The sequence below is a fragment of the Bradysia coprophila genome, unplaced genomic scaffold, assembly GCF_014529535.1.
Source record: "Bradysia coprophila strain Holo2 unplaced genomic scaffold, BU_Bcop_v1 contig_348, whole genome shotgun sequence".
In the NCBI taxonomy this organism is placed as follows: Eukaryota; Metazoa; Arthropoda; class Insecta; order Diptera; family Sciaridae; genus Bradysia; species Bradysia coprophila.
Window position 1 is genome coordinate 267,900 of NW_023503606.1, and position 19,226 is coordinate 287,125.

The window sequence follows — 19,226 nt, forward strand, 5'->3', positions numbered from 1 at the left end:
TTGCGAAAATTTACATGTGAAAGAATCGGGATATTTAGCAAAGATATAAACAAAATGTCCTTCTTCATTTGGCAAATGACCCTTCTCCATCGGGTTGTACATGTTATGAACACAAAATCAGCTTTATAAAAAAAACTAAAAACATTTTTGTTATACTCTAGAATGATTTTTTGCTCATAATAACGCTCTAAATCGAAATAAAATCGTTGTTTAGAACTCAATTGTAATGTTGCGACTGAGAAATCACAAATATTTAGTTTACAGTGTCGTGAAAGAGATTCAGTTATTTTACCGTTGTATACGTATTGCCGTTGTTTTAACAGGCTGGGATGGAACAGTGAAATTGAAAACGATTGTCGGTTATCAATTTTATCGTTTAATTTGTTTGTTTGTTTTATTTATACAAAAGTAACATTCCGATTATCATTATACAAAAGAACAAAAAAACGTCTAAATCGCTGACCGAGAGAACATTGTTACTGAATTTGTAAACTCCTGTAATTTGCAATAAGTGTCAGAAAATGTCAGTTACGAAAGGGGTATGATAATGAGGAACGGTTAAGTAGACAACAATTTTAATTAGTTTTAGTCGTAATGTGTGTGTCTGTGTGTGTGAGAGAGAGAGAGAGTTAGGACAAAACTAAGTTTGATGCTAGAGTAAATTTCCAATTCCAATTCGTGTCTTTACAGCCAATTCATTCAACAACTCAATAAATTTTTGGTGAAATCTTTTTAGCCGAATGTTTTATTGATCCGTTTAAATTACTTGTAGATTAGAGAGTTGTTTTTCAAGTTTTTATCATTTTACTTCCAAAGAAAAAAAAAGAAAAAACAAAATCTCCTAAACGCTAAATGAATTAAATTTCGAAATATTTTATAAACACAAAACGAAAAATGGCCATCCCCATCACCACCACCATCTGAATCTACGACAATTTCTTTGCCTTTTGATAGAGTGTGTCGACCACTTTGCCCATACTGTGAATAGTTTCCAGTGCAGTTTCATAAGTCTTATCTACGGGAGTCTCTTCGAACACGATTAAAACACCTTCGCCCTGATCCAAAATGCCGCTGAACTTCTTATCTAAAATCATTTGAGACAATTTCTTTTCCACCTGGATCATCGGCAATTTAATTGATTGCGCAATGTGTGACACCTGGAAGGTAACAGAAAATCACAAAATGGTGAAAATGTCATCCACAAAACGACCAACAAAACTCACTTGAACGCGGGAATATGGTTCAATGATGCGGCATAAATTTTGCTCCAACATCGTGTCGTACAAGGTGCCCAAATGAGCCTTCACAATGACGTCCTCTTCCAATTCCTTACGATACTCCTTCAATGCCTGTTGAAAGTCGGCCAGCGAACGTTTATGCGAAGCTTGAGCAACTGCTTTCATGGCATCAATGTCCCGGCCGGAGTAAGTAATAGCCTACAGTTTTCAACGACACATCAATTACCATTTGCCCGCTCCAATTCAACCATTTGCCTCTTACCAATTTTCCGCTAACAATTTGATTAACATCATCGGCCAGACCGAGCATAATTTTGCACAACAACATGTACTTTAGTGCGGTCAATGCTTTGCCACTTTCGACGCTATCGTATCCCTCAAAGGCTTCGTAGAAGTAGGAGTAGGCGGTTTTGAAGTCTTTTTCGTCGGCGGCATGTAGAATTCCAGATTGTAAGTCCAATGCACCCTGCATCTTTGGAGCACAGTAAATGCCATTTGCGGTGGTACGAGCGGAAGTCAATGCAGCACGAGCCTATAGGTGTGGACAGATTGAACGAATATAAGTTACTGATTTACTGAACGAAATGGTTTAGGGCTGCAGTTCGATTGCATCATTTAACCTAGCTATAGCACTTAGGACCGAACAGTTGGAATCATGAATAGTGGAGGGTTGCATCTGTTCATCGGCTTTGTTTGACTTTCCTAACTCAACGATTGAAAATCTACTATTTATGAACACCGTGGTCTGGAAACATTTTTGACAATTCGCTTCTTTCTTCTTGAAGATCCTCAAGCGTCGAAATCGATCTGAAGCGAATCAACAATCAGGAATTTCTTACGTTTTCACTACCCATGCATGTTTGGTGTCGTCAAAGGCCAGTAGCAATCAGGGAAAACAGTTTTTTGGTCTTTCTGCAGCTTTTCGGTTGCAGAGGGACCAGGGCCTACTTTTTAGAAACTTTTAGAGAAAATCGAGAAAATCAAGAAACTTTGAGAAATTCAAGAAACTTCGAGAAATTCAAGAAACTTCGAGAAATATTTCTTGAATTTCTCAAAGTTTCTTGATTTTCTCGAATTAGAGAAATTTCAAGAAATTCCAGAAAATTCAAGAAATTCAAGAAACTTCAAGAAATTCAAGAAATTTCAAGAAACTAATTTCTCGAGTTTCTTGAAGTTTCTCGAATTTCTCGAATTCGAGAAATTTTAAGAAATTCGAGAAAATTAGAGAAATTCAAGAAATTAGTTTCCAAAAAGTAGGCCCTGAGAGGGACCGTTACAAGTTCGCTGAAGTAGCCAAATATTTTCCCTATTTTCTTCTGCTCATATGAAGGAGAATTTTAGACCCAATCCGACTCTATCTGCCCCGAAAGTACTCGCAATTACCTTTCTAACGACACCCCGCATAACTACGCAGCCTTCATGTACCTGGAAAGAACTCCGTAAGAAAATTGCATGTTTTCGGTCCTTGATGCCACTAGACACACTAAGAACGAGGATTTTTTTTTTTTGACAATAGCTTTGGCTTCTAGGGACCAAAACCTCTCAGAGCATACATAAAAAGGTCCGCTGGAAATGTCGTCAGATTTCGGTAGGTACATTTTCAAAAGAATCCCTCACGGTATCTCTACAGTCGACTTCATATGTGTATCCGAATGTACTTGGAACTCATCAGGATATCAGGGTCTTTGACTTTGATTGTAAGTCTTAATTACGTCTTAAATCGTGTCTACAAGCAGCACTATCTTTCCTTTGGTCTCCATTCCTCATTATATACATCAACAAAACCATTTACACGTATTACAATGAAGTAAAGTAAATTGGAGAGAAACAAATTCCAATTCTTATCGACGACAGTATTGCCGATAGACTTTTATCTCGTCTGGTAATGTGAATCTTAATCAAAACTTGTTTTCGATTCGAGACTGGAACTCAGATTTGAAAAGTTGAGTTGGTCGAATGCATGACATGAATCCGCAGTTTCTATTGCTTTGCGAAGCGGTGCATAAAACAGCTCAAAGTCTTGGGATATCGACTTAAACTTAAGGTCGAAAGCACACGAGCAATTTTGCGTTGATGGGATCGACAATCATGATGCGTTTTCTATTGTTTAGCCTGTGGTGAATATCGAATTAAAGTGGAAAACGCTGCATAATTGTCGATCCCGACGAAAAATTGCTAGTGTGCTTTCCGCCTAACTAAACTCAAGTTTTTACGTGCTTATTGTTCCGCACTTGTATTGGTCCCACATCGTTTTCTATACTTTCATCAAGAGAAACGTTAAGAGAGTAGTTGAATGGAAGAAATGTAAAGAGAGACACTGCTGTTATGTGATGGAATGAATGTGGACCGAAAAAAGGATGGAATCAAACAAAACCCACGAAAAGTAAAGGTTTATTTTGATCTGATTTTACTGACATTTACCGAAAACTTGCCGGTAATATGTTTTGGTAAATTTCTGTAAATTCAGTAAACGTTCGATGATAAATCGCTAACCTTCAGTATGATATTAAGTAAGTCGATTTCACAATATTAGGCCACCAATAATGGTCACTAAATCTTTAAGGCTTGATTTCCAATTACCAGTACTCCGTGTGAGAGGCAAAATTGAGTTTTTTCAATTTTTGCTTTGTTTACTTGACAGCTCGCTCTCTTACGGCTATCACACGGAATACTTTTTGTTGTTTTGAAACCTTACTTAAACATTGGTCAAAGTTTTAGCCTGTAACGAACATCTGTTATCAACAATAACAACAACAACAACAACGAAATGACGCAATGAGCTCTGGTTTATTGTTGCGTTGTTATAACTCATGAGGCAAAAAGATTTTGATTCAAAACATTATGCCGCTACGTCGAACACAAAAAGGCGGAGTGACAGATTTAATGACAATATCGTCGACAATAAAAGGTTAATTTCATCACACAACCATTCGATATTATACCCGTCATAATATGCATCGTAACAACGCACTTAAATCGATTGAATTTCGATGGCTCAAATTTGCATAATCAATTCAGAGAGTAATTGTCAGACGCATTTAAATCGTTTCGTATTGGGAAGAGAATTTCGTTTAAAAATCCCAAATGTTCTTGATGACTAAGCGCAAAGCGTCATCCGAATGGTTTGTTTGTCACAGAAAAACAAAATTTTTATTTCTCAATTTGCAGAATTTTGTTCGAAGCTCAAAAGAGACCGAACACAGTGACATTGTTGATGTCATTGGAAATATGTGTATGAATCGAGGTCGATTACATTCGTTAGAGTAATACACCAATAATCATGATGTCACATCGAACATTTGCAACAAAGAAACATTTGAGAGATGAACATCGACAGATACGTTCTTTGTTGCGAGAGTGTACCAATGGGTTAAGATATGGATCAAAAGTCAACTCATAACCTAACACTTTTAGAACATTATGACAAAGCCATATCCAATGTCCTTGTTCGTTTCTTTTCTATTTTTGTTATAATTGAATCACAGGTCGCACACTCACGTAAAACGTATGAAGGAAATTTGTTTTTGTTTTTAGTTTTCACTCACCTTTGGCAAATTGCTTAGAGCGTGATAAGTTTTACTTTCCAATAGCTGCACATCCACCAACAACATTTTGTCGTCCAATTTCTTTAGCTCCTTCAACAAAGTCGATCCTAATTGCAAAGCATCCGTATACATGCCAGTGTCGAAAAATAGAGCCACCAAACGTGCCTCCAACGACTGCCGCAAAAATGTTCGTTTTTCCTGTTTCGCCCATTCTATACACTCTTTACACAGTTGCACTTCAATGCCAGTGCCAGCCTCCAAATCCAAAAACAAATCGACTAGCGATCGCACAAGTTTTGCAGCCTTTGCTTTGCTGATTAAACTCAAAAACGGACGCGTAACTTTGATCAAATCGGCCAGCTCCTTTGCCTTTCCCTCTTGTTTGTAGAGTTCGCCCAGCTGAAGAATGCCTTGTTCTTTGATGCGAATCAAGTCGTCATTGTCGGCCACTTCTTGTTCGTTTACTATTTTATTTAGCAGCGAAATTCCTTCTTGAGGATTCACTAATGACTTTGCTTGGGCTGTTTCAAATAGTGTAGCACCAGCCATGATGATATTGCAAGAAATAAATGAGAAATTTTAAATTTTTTGCTCAGAAAAATATCTGTGATTCCGTTCTGTCACACGTTTCTAAAACAATATACGCCATGTCATGGTATTGCCAGCAGAACTATGCAATTTATGATGTGAAGTTGCTCACACATTGTCTGAATAGTACGTTTTGGTCAGTTAAAATGGAAATTGTACTAAAATCTTCAAACTGGGCAACCGCGTTTTTCGAATAATTTTGCTGAAAATCTTCAGTTCTGAAACAACAGATGTTTAGACACTGTAGTGTCACCCAACTATAAGTACATAAGAAGTGTGGAAGGAAGAATACTCTCTATCGGCTTAAGCTGCTTAATATGCACACGCAAAGAAAAATAAATTAAGTAACGAAGGCACCTGGCACCCAGACTAGAACGGTTCAGGGATGGATGCCATTTAATATTTAGGTAACCGTTCTTCAACCCACAAATACAATCCATTTAATATTAGATTTAAACATATTAGTTTGTTACGTCTCGACTATTAAACGAGTCAATGCATGCGTGGCATCATGCGTGTCATGTAGAAAAAGGATTTATGGAATGTACGAAATCTCTGACAATATACATATGCTGCGGTGGACTTTGTGGTTTGGCAATATGTGGAATCTAAGGAAAGGGAAACAGAGTTTCTAAGCTAATTTCGGTTTAAGGAAACCTCGGTTGGCCTGGCTTACAAAAAATAGAGCGTTGATATTAGTAATTTTATGACAAAAGTTCTAGAAATGTAATAGACTTTTACGAAAATCTATTATATTTGAGCTTTAGTTTCCAACACTATGTGACAAGTGGGTTGGCCTGTAGAGACGCCACATATTTTTCATAGTACTTCATTCTCTGCGGCTTATTTTCATGTGAACCAACTTAACATTTGTCATTACAGAACAGTCACCATATGAAGTTGGTTGTGAAGACTCTATTACATTTCTTCTTAGTTTCACATAAACATCCTATTGTACACCAGGACTAAAAATTAAGGTTTCCTATCACAGTGTGTAGTGTAGAAGCACTCGCAATTGTCGGATTATTTTTACTTTCCTTTCAAAAAGACTTACGCACGCATTTTCTGACCTTAGTATTTCTTTGTGCTACCGAGAATTGAAATACGACGGATTTCCATATCGATAACTAGATTGAAAAGTCGAAAATTTCAACACCAGTTTTATGGGATATTGCAACACTCAAAGCAGTGTTGTTATGGATTTTGTATGAGTTATTACAGCATTCGTTTTAGAAAATGCAAAGCGATGAGATCGATCAAATTTGAAAAGTGATTGTTTACAATGAAAATTATGATTTTTTGGGCATTTGTCTACTTCAATTCTCGGTTGGCACAAAGCATGATGTGTTACACGTATCGAAATATTGATTTTTTCAGTACACGACCCAATTTTCCTTACGGAAAACTTGGGTCTAGTGCTGCAAAAATCAACATTACAATACTTGTAACACAACATACTATTACACACTTGTCACGAAGAAGTCGAGGCTTGACGAGACTGATAGTGACAAGTGTGCACTCTATTTTATTACATAAGCGAAAACGAGACAACAACATAGAACTGAAGTGTAATTTTTGAATTATTCTTCTATTTAAGTAATTTTGACATCCGAATTTATTTTTCAATTCATCTGTTCATCGAATGATTAACTCAACTTTATAAAATTAACTTTTTTCGAAGATACTTTTCCCTATGTCGCTCTGAGAGACTTACTCAAATCTTTCACAGCCCTTACCAAATTTTATATTTTCCAGACAGAAAATTTTCTAATAAGACCGCGGAGCCACTCTGGAAGTACCAAATGGAAAACAAAAAACACCTTTTGTGGTCATATGGGTTAAAAAGTTGAGATCTGCTGATGATAGGGGTGCACCTATAAGTGAAACACCTGAACTACATTTGACACAAGCGACACAAGTGTTTAGACCACGGTAGTGACACTGCCTAACAAAAGAAATGGTGGAAATGGTTGTGAATCAGCGCCATGGGTTTCTCGTAGTGAATGTCTGTATTATTTTGGTTTTGACAACTCCGGTCACTTACTGTCATTTTTTATATTTGTTTTTGTTTACTACTTTTAAGTGTTCAAAATTCTTATAATGACCTTATTTACATAAAATGTTACAATTATACAATTGTTTTGGCTACCAAAACCAAGAACAAAACAAATTTGTAAGGATGGGAGGAATCACTGCACTTTTATTTCCCAGAATCTTCAAAAAATACCTTTCGTTTTTATCATTCAGGCCATGGCAATTACGAAGGTGTTGGTAAAGAGAGTTTTGACGGTCTTGACCAAGCATGGACACACTTGGCGGCTAGACTTAACGACATAGGGCTTCCAGAACATTCTCAGAACGGTGACAAAAGTGTTCGATCCATAAGTACAGAAAGAAGAAGAAAACGTCCGATCCAGAAAAGCGCGCAAGTTTTTTTCTATCAATTTTGTTCGTTTCAATAGTTTTGGATTAATCACAACAAATTGTTAGGTGCAGCTGCACAATCCAAAGATATTCATGGAGGAGTCCTCCAATGGAGGACAAGTCAGTGTTTCAGGTATAATTACATTTTGCTTCTATCAGTTGCACTAGCTTTTTTCTGGCTGGACGAATTCGTTAGATACAACTCAGGCATCTGAAGAAAGTGATAATTTACGTCGAAACGTTTTGATCTTGCTGGGTCAAATGTCACAAAAAGAAGACTTGATAATTGCGAATCAGGAAAACATTTTGGATTAGCTAGGTTACAATAGTTACGATCAAGAACGATTCAACCGAAGGTTTCAAAATCGATACGGTGAGAACTTACCATGGAATGTCATTAAAATCGGAAACTGAAAATTCTCAACAACAGAGAAAAACAGCAAATTGCTGCATCTGGACCGCCACCACGTCCGCCGAAAGAAATGTGGCCTACAGCTCCAGCTTCAGGCAATCATCATCATTTCGGGAACAGATTCTAGCCTCTTCACAATGTTCCATGCAAAGGATATTCTGCTTTCTGCAAGACCCAGAGTGGTAAGGAAGCAAACTGCACTGTCCCATACAGAGTAATCGACAATCCTGCCAAATTGCCTGCCACACGTGTTGTGAGAGTTTTCGTCTGGGGACCAGCTAGGCAATTTAAAGGATGGCCACGGAATGGTAGTCGGGTTAAAATATTTTCGAAAAGTAAGTCCATAACGATGGAACAAGTTTCGAAGGCTTCGTGATTTATAATTTTCCTCTTTACTTTTCAAGTTGTGCATTTTACTTGCGAGGAAATGGAGGAAATTAAATTGGATACGAATGTTGCACACTGGTCTGTAAACGTATTGAATTTATCACGGACTGAACGACATTTGGATCGAGCAGTGTTAATTACATTTTCGCAAAGCCTGGACATTGCAAAAAGTAAAAACTAACTTCGATTCTGATTTTATCAATACATTGTATACATTCAATCGCCCAATTTTAGATAGTTTGTTTAGATAGTTGAAGTGAATATAATTAGAGAACTATATTTGTACAGTCTTTTTCATTAAGAATTACTACTACTAAAAATTCTACAAGATCTACAATGATACATTTTGCTGATAAAATTAAGCATTTATTTCATTTGATACACAGTATTGAAATGTCGATTATCCATTGCCTGAAGACAGATAGGGCACTTATTATTTATTGATAATGTGCGCAATAGACACTGACGGCAAAATAAATGCCCACAAACGGTTGCCACTGGATCTGAGAATTTCGTTTCCAAACAAATCGGACACCCATTCCCCATGTATATGTACTGCAACTCAGCTATCGATTGAGCCCGTCCACAAGGACATTTTTTGCACTTCAGTATGTGGGGCCATATGCAGTTTTTACAGAAAACGTGTCCACAAACCGTTAGCTCCATTCTGCAGGCCGTTTGGCCACATATTGTGCACTTTTTGACTCCAGATTCTGATGAATTCATTTTTAAGATTACAATAAAATGAAATAAGATCAATGGAATTTATGAACATTTGAATTTCAAAGCACCCTGAGATAGAAAAAATCATACACCAGAAAGACATGAAACTAGTAGTGAACGCCAAGCATGAAATTCAAAATCTTTATTTTTATCTATTTATTTATTTATTAGAGTTAGAAAACTTAATTCTAAATTCAAGTAACCAACATCTCATATCCTCAAACATGCCAATAATAACCGGAACTAAATAAAATTACCATTTGATTCTTAAAATTTATTTGTAAGGAGTGGGAAAAAATACTGCTCACAAGACGAAGCCAGTAAAAACGATCTTTTCAAAAACATTTTCCATATAACGAAATTCATTCACCCTGTTTCTTCGTTGCTAAAATGCATACTGCATCGCGTCTTTGAATTGCAATTGTTGATAATTTCTGCAACAAATAGTCCGTGGAACGTGATTCACCACTCGTACAGAAGTAAATTTTAGCTTAGAAACTATCGTCAATTCTTTAATTAATAATCTATATCTTCATAAAAATCAATAATCTACTATTAACGTATTCATTTTCTATTAACAACAATAGATTGTAGATTCGCTGTGTGTAAGACTATGTGTAATATAAATAAAATTATACATAAAAATTTGTAAGAGGGAACGTTTGTACAGGAGTGTCTGTAATGGGGAACAATACGTATATGATTTTTATAGAAACAGTATTTGTAAATATTATATTTGACTTAGTGTAATCCACGGTATAATCAGTATTTTCTGCTGACACACAAACTTGGTATCCTTTTTGCTAAAAATTTTTCAAACCCTCTTGATTTTGTTAATCACTGCACTCTTTCTCGAACTTGGCCGTAAAAGGTGATGTTAACGCTGTAATAATATGTTTGCTGTCCGAGTAGATGTAAATTTCTTTTTCTTTGGCTCTCTCGGCAATCTTCACTGGGTACTTGAAGCACAGCAAATGTTTTCACTTAAAAAAAAAAAACTGCTGTTCGAAGTGAAACCAACAATTCTGCTATGCCCGATTCTGAAATTTGATGCACACAGTTCGTTTTTTGGCAGAAGAAAAGAGTAGAAGGAGAAGTGCTAGACAGGCAGCATATATAACAGCGTTTGCATGACTGTTGTAGCCGTAGTTTTCATGACGATTGTGGCGCAAATGCACACAAGCCTCTGTAAATTCAAATCACTTTCTTATAACCTGTATCGATCGATTCTAAATCTGGGGACCACACACTTACATTCATTTACATTAAACTGAGTGCCTAAGGTGCCGAACGTGCCAAAATATCACCCAGAATGGTCAATTTGGCATTGCAAAAGCATTACAGAATCTGATATTACAATCTAAAAACAAGTAGCCTTAGTTCGCTGCGTTCGTTAAATTCTTGAGGAATGGTTACATTTGAAGAAAATTTACTTTCTGCAACTTTGCGAAGTTCTCTGCGTTTTTGTCTCTCTAGGCTTCTTCTGAGTTACTTGTATTATTCGTCTGAAAGGTCTCACCGAAATTAAATCGAGAAAATGTAAGTATCCTTAACTTCTTCGCAACTATTTGGCGGTACGACCGTTAAAATTTGTGTATTCCGTGTAATCTGAGGACGAGCGGAGGAAACAAATTTTAGCTGGCAGACGAATACATCTAGCTAATTACAATGTTCTGACCTGGTTGTAAAAATGTGTTATTATATAGATGGTTTTGCGGTGCTACATGCCAGGGTGTACGAACAGGGGGAGATTCGGTTTCCACAAGTTTCCCAAAAACTACGAAATGTGTATGAAATGGCAGAATGTATCGAAGAGACGCAATTTAGATTCAAAAAAATTGGCGAATTCTCATTACCGCTTATGCGAAAAACATTTCAAGAATGAGGACTACCTCAAAGGCTATAACATTAACAGACGACTGAAGAAAAGCGCAGTTCCTACTCTTCTTGTACCAGAAGAATGCTCTGTCTACGAAGAGCATAGTTACATTAAGTTGTCAATTGCTCAGCAACAGGTAATAAATTATCCATACGTCCGTGCGATCTTAACATTAGACTTACCTATTTATTCGTTTCGTTATTTTCTAAAATTTATCTTTTGACTTTAAGTCCCCTCCTGGACTTTTAAGGTAATTGAGGTGGTGGACTTGGTCCACCACATTCCCAGTTCTAGAACTTCAAGTTTTCTAATTCACTTTTGAAATCGTAAATTTTTATTTTATTTGAGAGGTACTTCGTACGGGCTTTCGTAACTGCGCTATGTGCAATTTTAAAGATGAACACTTTCAGTAAAATTGCACATGCCGCACTTGGGCTACGTGTGCAATAATGTTAACTCTGCAATAGGGTTATGGAAGCATCATGATCAGAGACGCACTAAATAGGTTTCCGGGTCGCACGGAACTAACGTCGCAGCGTGTGCTACGTCTCCACTTGTTTCTTTAAATTTTGATAAATGACAAAAAAAATTATCGTTTCAAGGAACAGATCAATCTACAATTAGAAAACGAAGATCAAGAAATGATATTTGAACCATCGACTAATTCGCATTCACAACAATCTTCGTCATCTACAAATGGCCATCAATCTTTGTCAACTACAAATGACCAGCAATCTTCGCCAGCTGCAAATGATCACCAATCTTTGCCCGCTGCAAAAGATCAACAGTCTTTGCCCGCTGCAAATGATCAACCATCTTCGCCGAAGATCAAGCGAAAGAAGGTAACAAAATTTTATTGTTGTATGATCAGATCATCAAATACATTACTTTGTTATAGGAAGTGAATGTGCATCGTCAGCTTCGGTATAACAAGGCCAGAATTCAAGTTCTACAAAACAAATTGAAAGATACGAAAAACCTGACAAACGACAAAGTTATTAGGTACCTTTCGACAAAATTCACTAAGGAACAAATGACGTTCTTCACCATGCAACTAAGGAATTCTGGCCGTAAAAATCATGGTCAAAGCTATACAAAAGAAGAGAAGTGTATGCTGTTGGCCGCATATAAACACGGTCCGAAGTGTTACAGATTTCTCTCGCAATTGTTCTCGCTGCCTAGCAAAAGAACGTTAAATCGTCATTCGGCACTTTTGCAGCTAAAAACAGGCCTGAATCCGAAGTTATTTGAATTTTTAAAACTGAAGGCGACGCAGATGGACGATTTGGACAAATATTGTACAATAGGGTGGGACGAAATGGCCGTAACAACACATTTAAATCTTTGCGATGCAAATGATGCCATGGATGGCTTTGTGGATTTAGGGAATGTTCCAATTCCAGAGTTTGCAACACACGCTCTCGTATTCATGATAAGAGGAGTGACATTGGCGTACAAACAACCAGTTGCTTATTTTTTCACCGCTAACCTGAGCGCTATACAATTGTCTGAATTGATTGAACTGGTTACTTCCAAGGTTCTCAACGCAGGTATGATATTCATGATTTTTATATACTCTTTTCTTTCGTTTTTACTCTTTTGAATCATTGAATTCAATTTACTTCCGAAACGACTTTTGTCTCATAAAATATAAGGCTGTGTTTGAATATGATTATTAAATCTTTTTAAAAATCTAACGTATCACGCCTCATCAGTACATAATATTATAATATTATAATCTACAATCGAACGAAAATAGCCTACCGGCGATGTTAATAATCTACCGGCGATTGATTATAATCTACCGGCGAACGAAAATAACCTACCGGCGATGTTAATAATCTACCGGCGATTGATTATAATCTACCGGCGAACGAAAATAGCCTACAGGCGAACTTAATAATCTACCCGCGATTGATTATAATCTACCGGCGAACGAAAATAACCTACCGGCGATCTTAATAATCTATCGGCGATTGATTATAATCTACCGGCGAACGAAAATAACCTATCAGCGATCTTAATAATCTACCGGCGATTGATTATAATCTACCGGCGAACGAAAATAGCCTACCGGCGAACTTAATAATCTACCCGCGATTGATTATAATCTACCGGCGAACGAAAATAGCCTACCGGCGAACTTAATAATCAACCAGCGATTGATTATAATCTACCGGCGAACGAAAATAACCTATCGGCGATCTTATTAATCTACCGGCGATTGATTATAATCTACCGGCGATTGATTATAATCTACCGGCGAACAAAAATAGCCTACCGGCGATCTTAATAATCTATCGGCGATTGATTATAATCTACCGGCGAACGAAAATAGCCTACCGGCGATCTTAATAATCTATCGGCGATTGATTATAATCTACCGGCGAACGAAAATAGCCTACCGGCGATCTTAATAATCTATCGGCGATTGATTATAATCTACCGGCGAACGAAAATAGCCTACCGGCGAACTTAATAATCTATCGGCGATTGATTATAATCTACAGGCGAACGAAAATAGCCTACCGGCGAACTTAATAATCTACCAGCGATTGATTATAATCTACCGGCGAACGAAAATAGCCTACCGTCGATCTTAATAATCTATCGGCGATTGATTATAATCTACAGGCGAACAAAAATAGCCTACCGGCGATCTTAATAATCTATCGGCGATTGATTATAATCTACCGGCGAACGAAAATAGCCTACCGGCGATGTTAATAATCTACCGGCGATTAATTATATCTACCGGCGGACGAAAATAACCTACCGGCGATCTTAATAATCAACCAGCGATTGATTACAATCTACCGGCGAACGAAAATAGCCTACCGGCGATTTTAATAATCTACCGGCGATTGATTATAATCTACCGGCGAACGAAAATAACCTACCGGCGATTTTAATAATATACCGGCGATTGATTATAATCTACCGGCGAACGAAAATCGCCTACTGGCGATCTAAATAATCTACAGGCGAACAAAAATAGCCTACCGGCGATCTTAATAATCTACCGGCGATTGATTATAATCTACCGGCGAACGAAAATAGCCTACCGGCGATGTTAATAATCTACCGGCGATTGATTATAATCTACCGGCGAACGAAAATAACCTACCGGCGATCTTAATAATCTACCGGCGATTGATTATAATCTACCGGCAATTGATTATAATCTACCGGCAAACGAAAATAACCTACCGGCGATCTTAATAATCAACCAGCGATTGATTACAATCTACCGGCGAACGAAAATAGCCTACCGGCGATTTTAATAATCTACCGGCGATTGATTATAATCTACCGGCGAACGAAAATAACCTACCGGCGATTTTAATAATATACCGGCGATTGATTATAATCTACCGGCGAACGAAAATCGCCTACTGGCGATCTAAATAATCTACAGGCGAACAAAAATAGCCTACCGGCGATCTTAATAATCTACCGGCGATTGATTATAATCTACCGGCGAACGAAAATAGCCTACCGGCGATGTTAATAATCTACCGGCGATTGATTATAATCTACCGGCGAACGAAAATAACCTACCGGCGATCTTAATAATCTACCGGCGATTGATTATAATCTACCGGCAATTGATTATAATCTACCGGCAAACGAAAATAACCTACCGGTGATCTTAATAATCTACCCGCGATTGATTACAATCTAATATTTCGGTCGCACGTAACTTAATGAGGCTGCCACTCTGTTGGCATTACGTATTCTTGACCTAATATATATTTCTAAATGTACAATTTAGAACTTTTATTTGTCACTTGAATTCACAAATTGCGCACGCGCTAAATTTGAATTTTCAGACCCCTCTCCCCCTTGCTCGCCAAAAGGTCTGGAGAAAATTTCAACAATGTATGAAGAGTACGCTTTTATCAAACCCCATTAAGAGCGTGCGTAATTTATGAATGGCCCTTTACTATAAAAAATGTATTTATATCTTTGCTTATGCAGCATTCATTTTTGTTTTCAGGAATGAAAATAATTGGATCTGTCTGTGATCAAACGGGAACAAATGCATCAGCAGTGAATTTGCTTGCGTATCCGAATTTACGTAATGTTAAACAAAATGGTCAACTGTTATCGTATACTGTGCAAGGCAATATTATCATTCATTGCTTCGACCCGCCTCACATTCTCAAAGTTCTACGCAACAACCTTTATTCAAAGAATTTAAAGCACTTTGTATCTGATGTGTGGGACTATAACTCCTTGAACGAAACGGAAGAAATTCAAGTTGAAAGTGATGCCAATTATGCAAGCTGGGATGATATCAGAGACTTTTACAATATTAACATCAGCAGCACTACTCGTCTTCTTCGTAAAATTACACCAGAACACATTGATCCCAAAGCCCTCAAAATGAAGGTTTCTGTGGCAGCACAAATTTTTAGCAATACTTTCGGTAACCTTATGTTGTATTGCTCAAAACAAAAACAGTTGCCTAGAGATTTTGGTGGAACTGGACATATTCTAGTATTTTTCAACAACCTATTTGACAGTTTGAATGGCGCCGGAAAGGGAAGTGTTAATCCACTGCGCAGTGCGATTAATATGAAAAACAAAGAAAAACAATTCAGGTTCTGGGAATATGCCATTTCAACTCTTGAAAAAATGAATTTTGTTGATAAAAGCACGCTGAAATTCAACAACAATAGCTCTGTGCTGAAGAAGACAATTTCAACAGTCAAAGGTTACATGGAACTAACCAAGAAATGCTTGGCAATAGGTATATTGTTTTGTTCCGGCACAAAAATGTTTTTTCTAAGTAGTTTCTGAGCTGCTTTTGCATACCTCATCCCCATTCTTTCGTGACGTAGGTTTTACGAAATGTGTGCATGTAGGCTACAATTTCAGCGTACGCTCGGAGCCTCTTAACACATCAGTCGATGATAAAATTTCCAAATAATCGATACTGTATTAATCGACTGTTTTATCGATAAATATCGATTGATAATCGAATTATCAGTCACTATTTATCGATTTATCAGTCGATATTTACCGATTATCGGTCGATATTTACCGATTATCAGTACGATCGATAAAACATTCGATTGATATTGATTTTATGAAAATATCGATAATCGATTTTAAGGAAATAATCGATATTTTATCAATCGAATGAATACATACAGTTTTGCTCCTTAGTTTAGGTGAAAGAACGGCTCGTTTCTAGCATGCTCCAATCTTAATTTATATTAGTTTTATTAGTTTCGTTTTAGTAATTTGTATTTGTATTTATGTCACTTCACAAGTCTGAGGAAAGGGAGTTGAGTGGTGTAATTTTAGTGTGACAAGTAGAGGAGATTCAAAGATAACCAATTTAACGAAACGTATTTTACGAACAGCCCCTAATAAACATTTTCATTTTTATTAGGGATTAAGTCATGTCTCACTGAGACGAATGAACCAGGATGGATTGGAAAATTTTTTCGGTAACATAAAGTCAGCTTGTCACACTAAAAAACAGCCGATGGCCTTTCAATTCCGATCAGCTTTTACCAGTCTAATCGTGAACAATCTTACAGCCAAACATTCAATGCGATCAAATTGTCAAGATGATAAAGGTTTCGCTCTTTTACAAGACTTATATGACTTGTATGATATGGATTGCCAAGAAAATGTGGATGAAGCCGACCCCGATGAAAACACAATTGAGCTGGATGTTGACAATGAAGAAGAATCTGATTTGAACGTTCTTGAAGAAAATGCTTTCGTTTTTGAGTCTGCTAATGTGTGTAAAAATGTTTTGCTTTCAACCAAATGTGAGGCATGCAAAAATACTTTGGAAGCTTACTGTCCGCTCGCTCAGCATGGCATTTTTAAGCAATGCGAAATAACATCAGATACGGAAAATCAGATTTTTACTTATCCGACCTTACTATTCATGTCTAGCTTTAAGTTGTTATTTAAAAAATTCGAACTCTATTGCCGTTTATTTGCCAAGAAAAGTTTCTATCACGAAAACTGGGTGCATCTTTAAAAGGTAATGAACTCGTAGGACTGGGCTGTCCGGAACATTCCGAAGATGTTTCCGAAGAAATAAAAAAAACTACTGTTAAACTCAATCTGGATATGTTCAGAAAAGAAGTAAATGATATTTTGCGCAAAAAAACTCTACAAGTTGCTGAGAATAGCCATGCAATTTATCATAAAGCTTTTGATGCAGCTAAAAAAAAAGTATTGGCAAATATGGCCAAATGCCACAAGTGCCACCATAGTTAATTGTTTAATTGTAAAAAAAATCTTTGAATAAAATATTGTACATTTTGGAGAACTTTGTTGTTTCAATGTGCCTGTAATTAACTGCAACGTAACTAAAGCCTTCAACAGGCTCCTGACTTCGATGAACTAAAAAAAATCTACAAAGGGCGAGTAGGACTGCCATCTCACTTGAAATAATTTACCGACATTTTTATCTAATAATAAGGAGTTCGGAGATACCGAACGGATAAAATAGTTGATTCGCCTTTTACCTTCTAATTGATCAATGTAAAGTAGACACTGTTTATCGTTTCCTATAGTTAGTAACAATCGTTTACTTTACTAGTGAGGGAATGCGGCCTTTCGCTCACTAGTGAAAACCCTTTCCTTCGCTCGTAAAGTAAAACGTCATACAATACACGTGAAGGAATTTGTTATCTCGTATCACGATGAGCAAAAGTACCTCGGGCTGACGCCCTCGGATTCTTTTACTCATCTGGATACGAGATAATCAAATTCCTTAACTGGTATGGTAATGTACTATTGTTCTCAAATTCAATCATTCTAAAATCATGTAAAACCAAAGCAATCTCTTTGATTGTTGCCAAAAATCGCCCTTTTACTTTTCGTATCCGCTGTATTCGCTACATTATTCGTTGCAGCAATGGAACAAAATAACAAAAATAACGAAAACAAACCGTTCATTTTAAAAGTAGTAAGTACTTAGTACAACTTAGCATTTAGAATAATAAAAATTGAATTTGTTAACGTCAGGCTCGCACTACTACTTATTTTCCTTAATTTCCTTATTTTTGTCCTCGTTACCTTTATTAACTTTCCTTTTTGTCCTTATTTTTACCCGATCTCTATCAAACAAAAGAGATGAAGATTGCATAACCCGATTATTTAATATTTCTTCTTTTACTTCGGTTTCGGATGAAGTGTACATGAAATGGCAAAAGGTACAAGTTTCGAAAAGACGAAATCTAACAGCTATCAAAACAATACGGGTTATATACAATTTTTCATACAAACCTTAAAATGGACCTGACTGGTTGAACCTGATGTACCTGATGGCTGTCTTCAGGTTTCAGGTTAATTCAAGTCAGGTCAAAAATATTCAGATCTCTAAGCCTGACCTCTAATAGAGGTCCTCTATCGATGGAATATCAAATAAAACGTTTCAATTTAAGTTTTGTTGGAATAAATGTGCAATTCCGATGGATGTAGCTCGACATTGTAAGTTGACACTAAATTGAATATTTTTATATTCGCTTGTACGGGTTCCTGATCCGAGCTTTAGTTGCACTAAATGCAACTCGATTGCAATTTTTCCATGGGCTGGATAGAATGCAATAATCTGCCCATTCGGGATGTATAGATATAATATATATTTTACTATGATCGATATAGTAACTAAATTATGTTTAGCAGCTGAAATTTTGGGAGTGTAATACGAACGTCTCCTGCTTATTGGTGGTAGACCACAGAAAAAGGTCTACACCCAGCTACTTTTGAATTAATTAATTCAGTCAGACATTGCTTACAAATCCTTTACGTGAAAACAAACTAAAAAATGTTTTTCGTTTGGAGTCGATTTCAAATATTTGCTTTATTTACAATTTACATTGAATTTACAAATCCTACTTCTGACCCCAAAAATTCCTTATTTTCTCCTTCTTCTTATTTCTTGCTAAATTCTTTATTTCATGCTATTTTTGAGTGTGAGGTCTGGTTAACGTTATTAAGATAACTGAAGTCCCAATATTTGATAATTTTTTCAACCAGCAGGATCTTCT

General features: G+C 36.7%; 1 protein-coding gene and 1 long non-coding RNA gene across 3 annotated transcripts; one reads left to right on the forward strand and one right to left on the reverse strand.

Annotated features, from left to right (window-relative positions):
• Window positions 1-359: 359 nt before the first annotated feature.
• LOC119079863 (26S proteasome non-ATPase regulatory subunit 11) lies at window positions 360-5,447 on the reverse strand. The gene is made up of 4 exons (XM_037187941.1): window positions 4,784-5,447; window positions 1,501-1,770; window positions 1,224-1,436; window positions 360-1,157 (listed from the first exon to the last, which is right to left on the reverse strand). Exons 1-4 carry the CDS (start codon window positions 5,330-5,332, stop codon window positions 927-929), a joined length of 1,263 nt encoding a protein of 420 aa, XP_037043836.1. The 5' UTR covers window positions 5,333-5,447; the 3' UTR covers window positions 360-926.
• A 1,899-nt stretch (window positions 5,448-7,346) lies between these two features.
• Window positions 7,347-9,815, forward strand: LOC119079865. 2 transcript variants are annotated; one of them, XR_005088243.1, is made up of 5 exons: window positions 7,347-7,544; window positions 7,619-7,928; window positions 7,992-8,168; window positions 8,226-8,542; window positions 8,612-9,815. It is a non-coding gene; the product is annotated as an uncharacterized LOC119079865 (long non-coding RNA). The 2 variants fall into 2 exon arrangements; XR_005088242.1 differs by having other exon boundaries at window positions 7,348-7,544; window positions 7,619-8,168; window positions 8,612-9,814.
• Window positions 9,816-19,226: the final 9,411 nt, after the last annotated feature.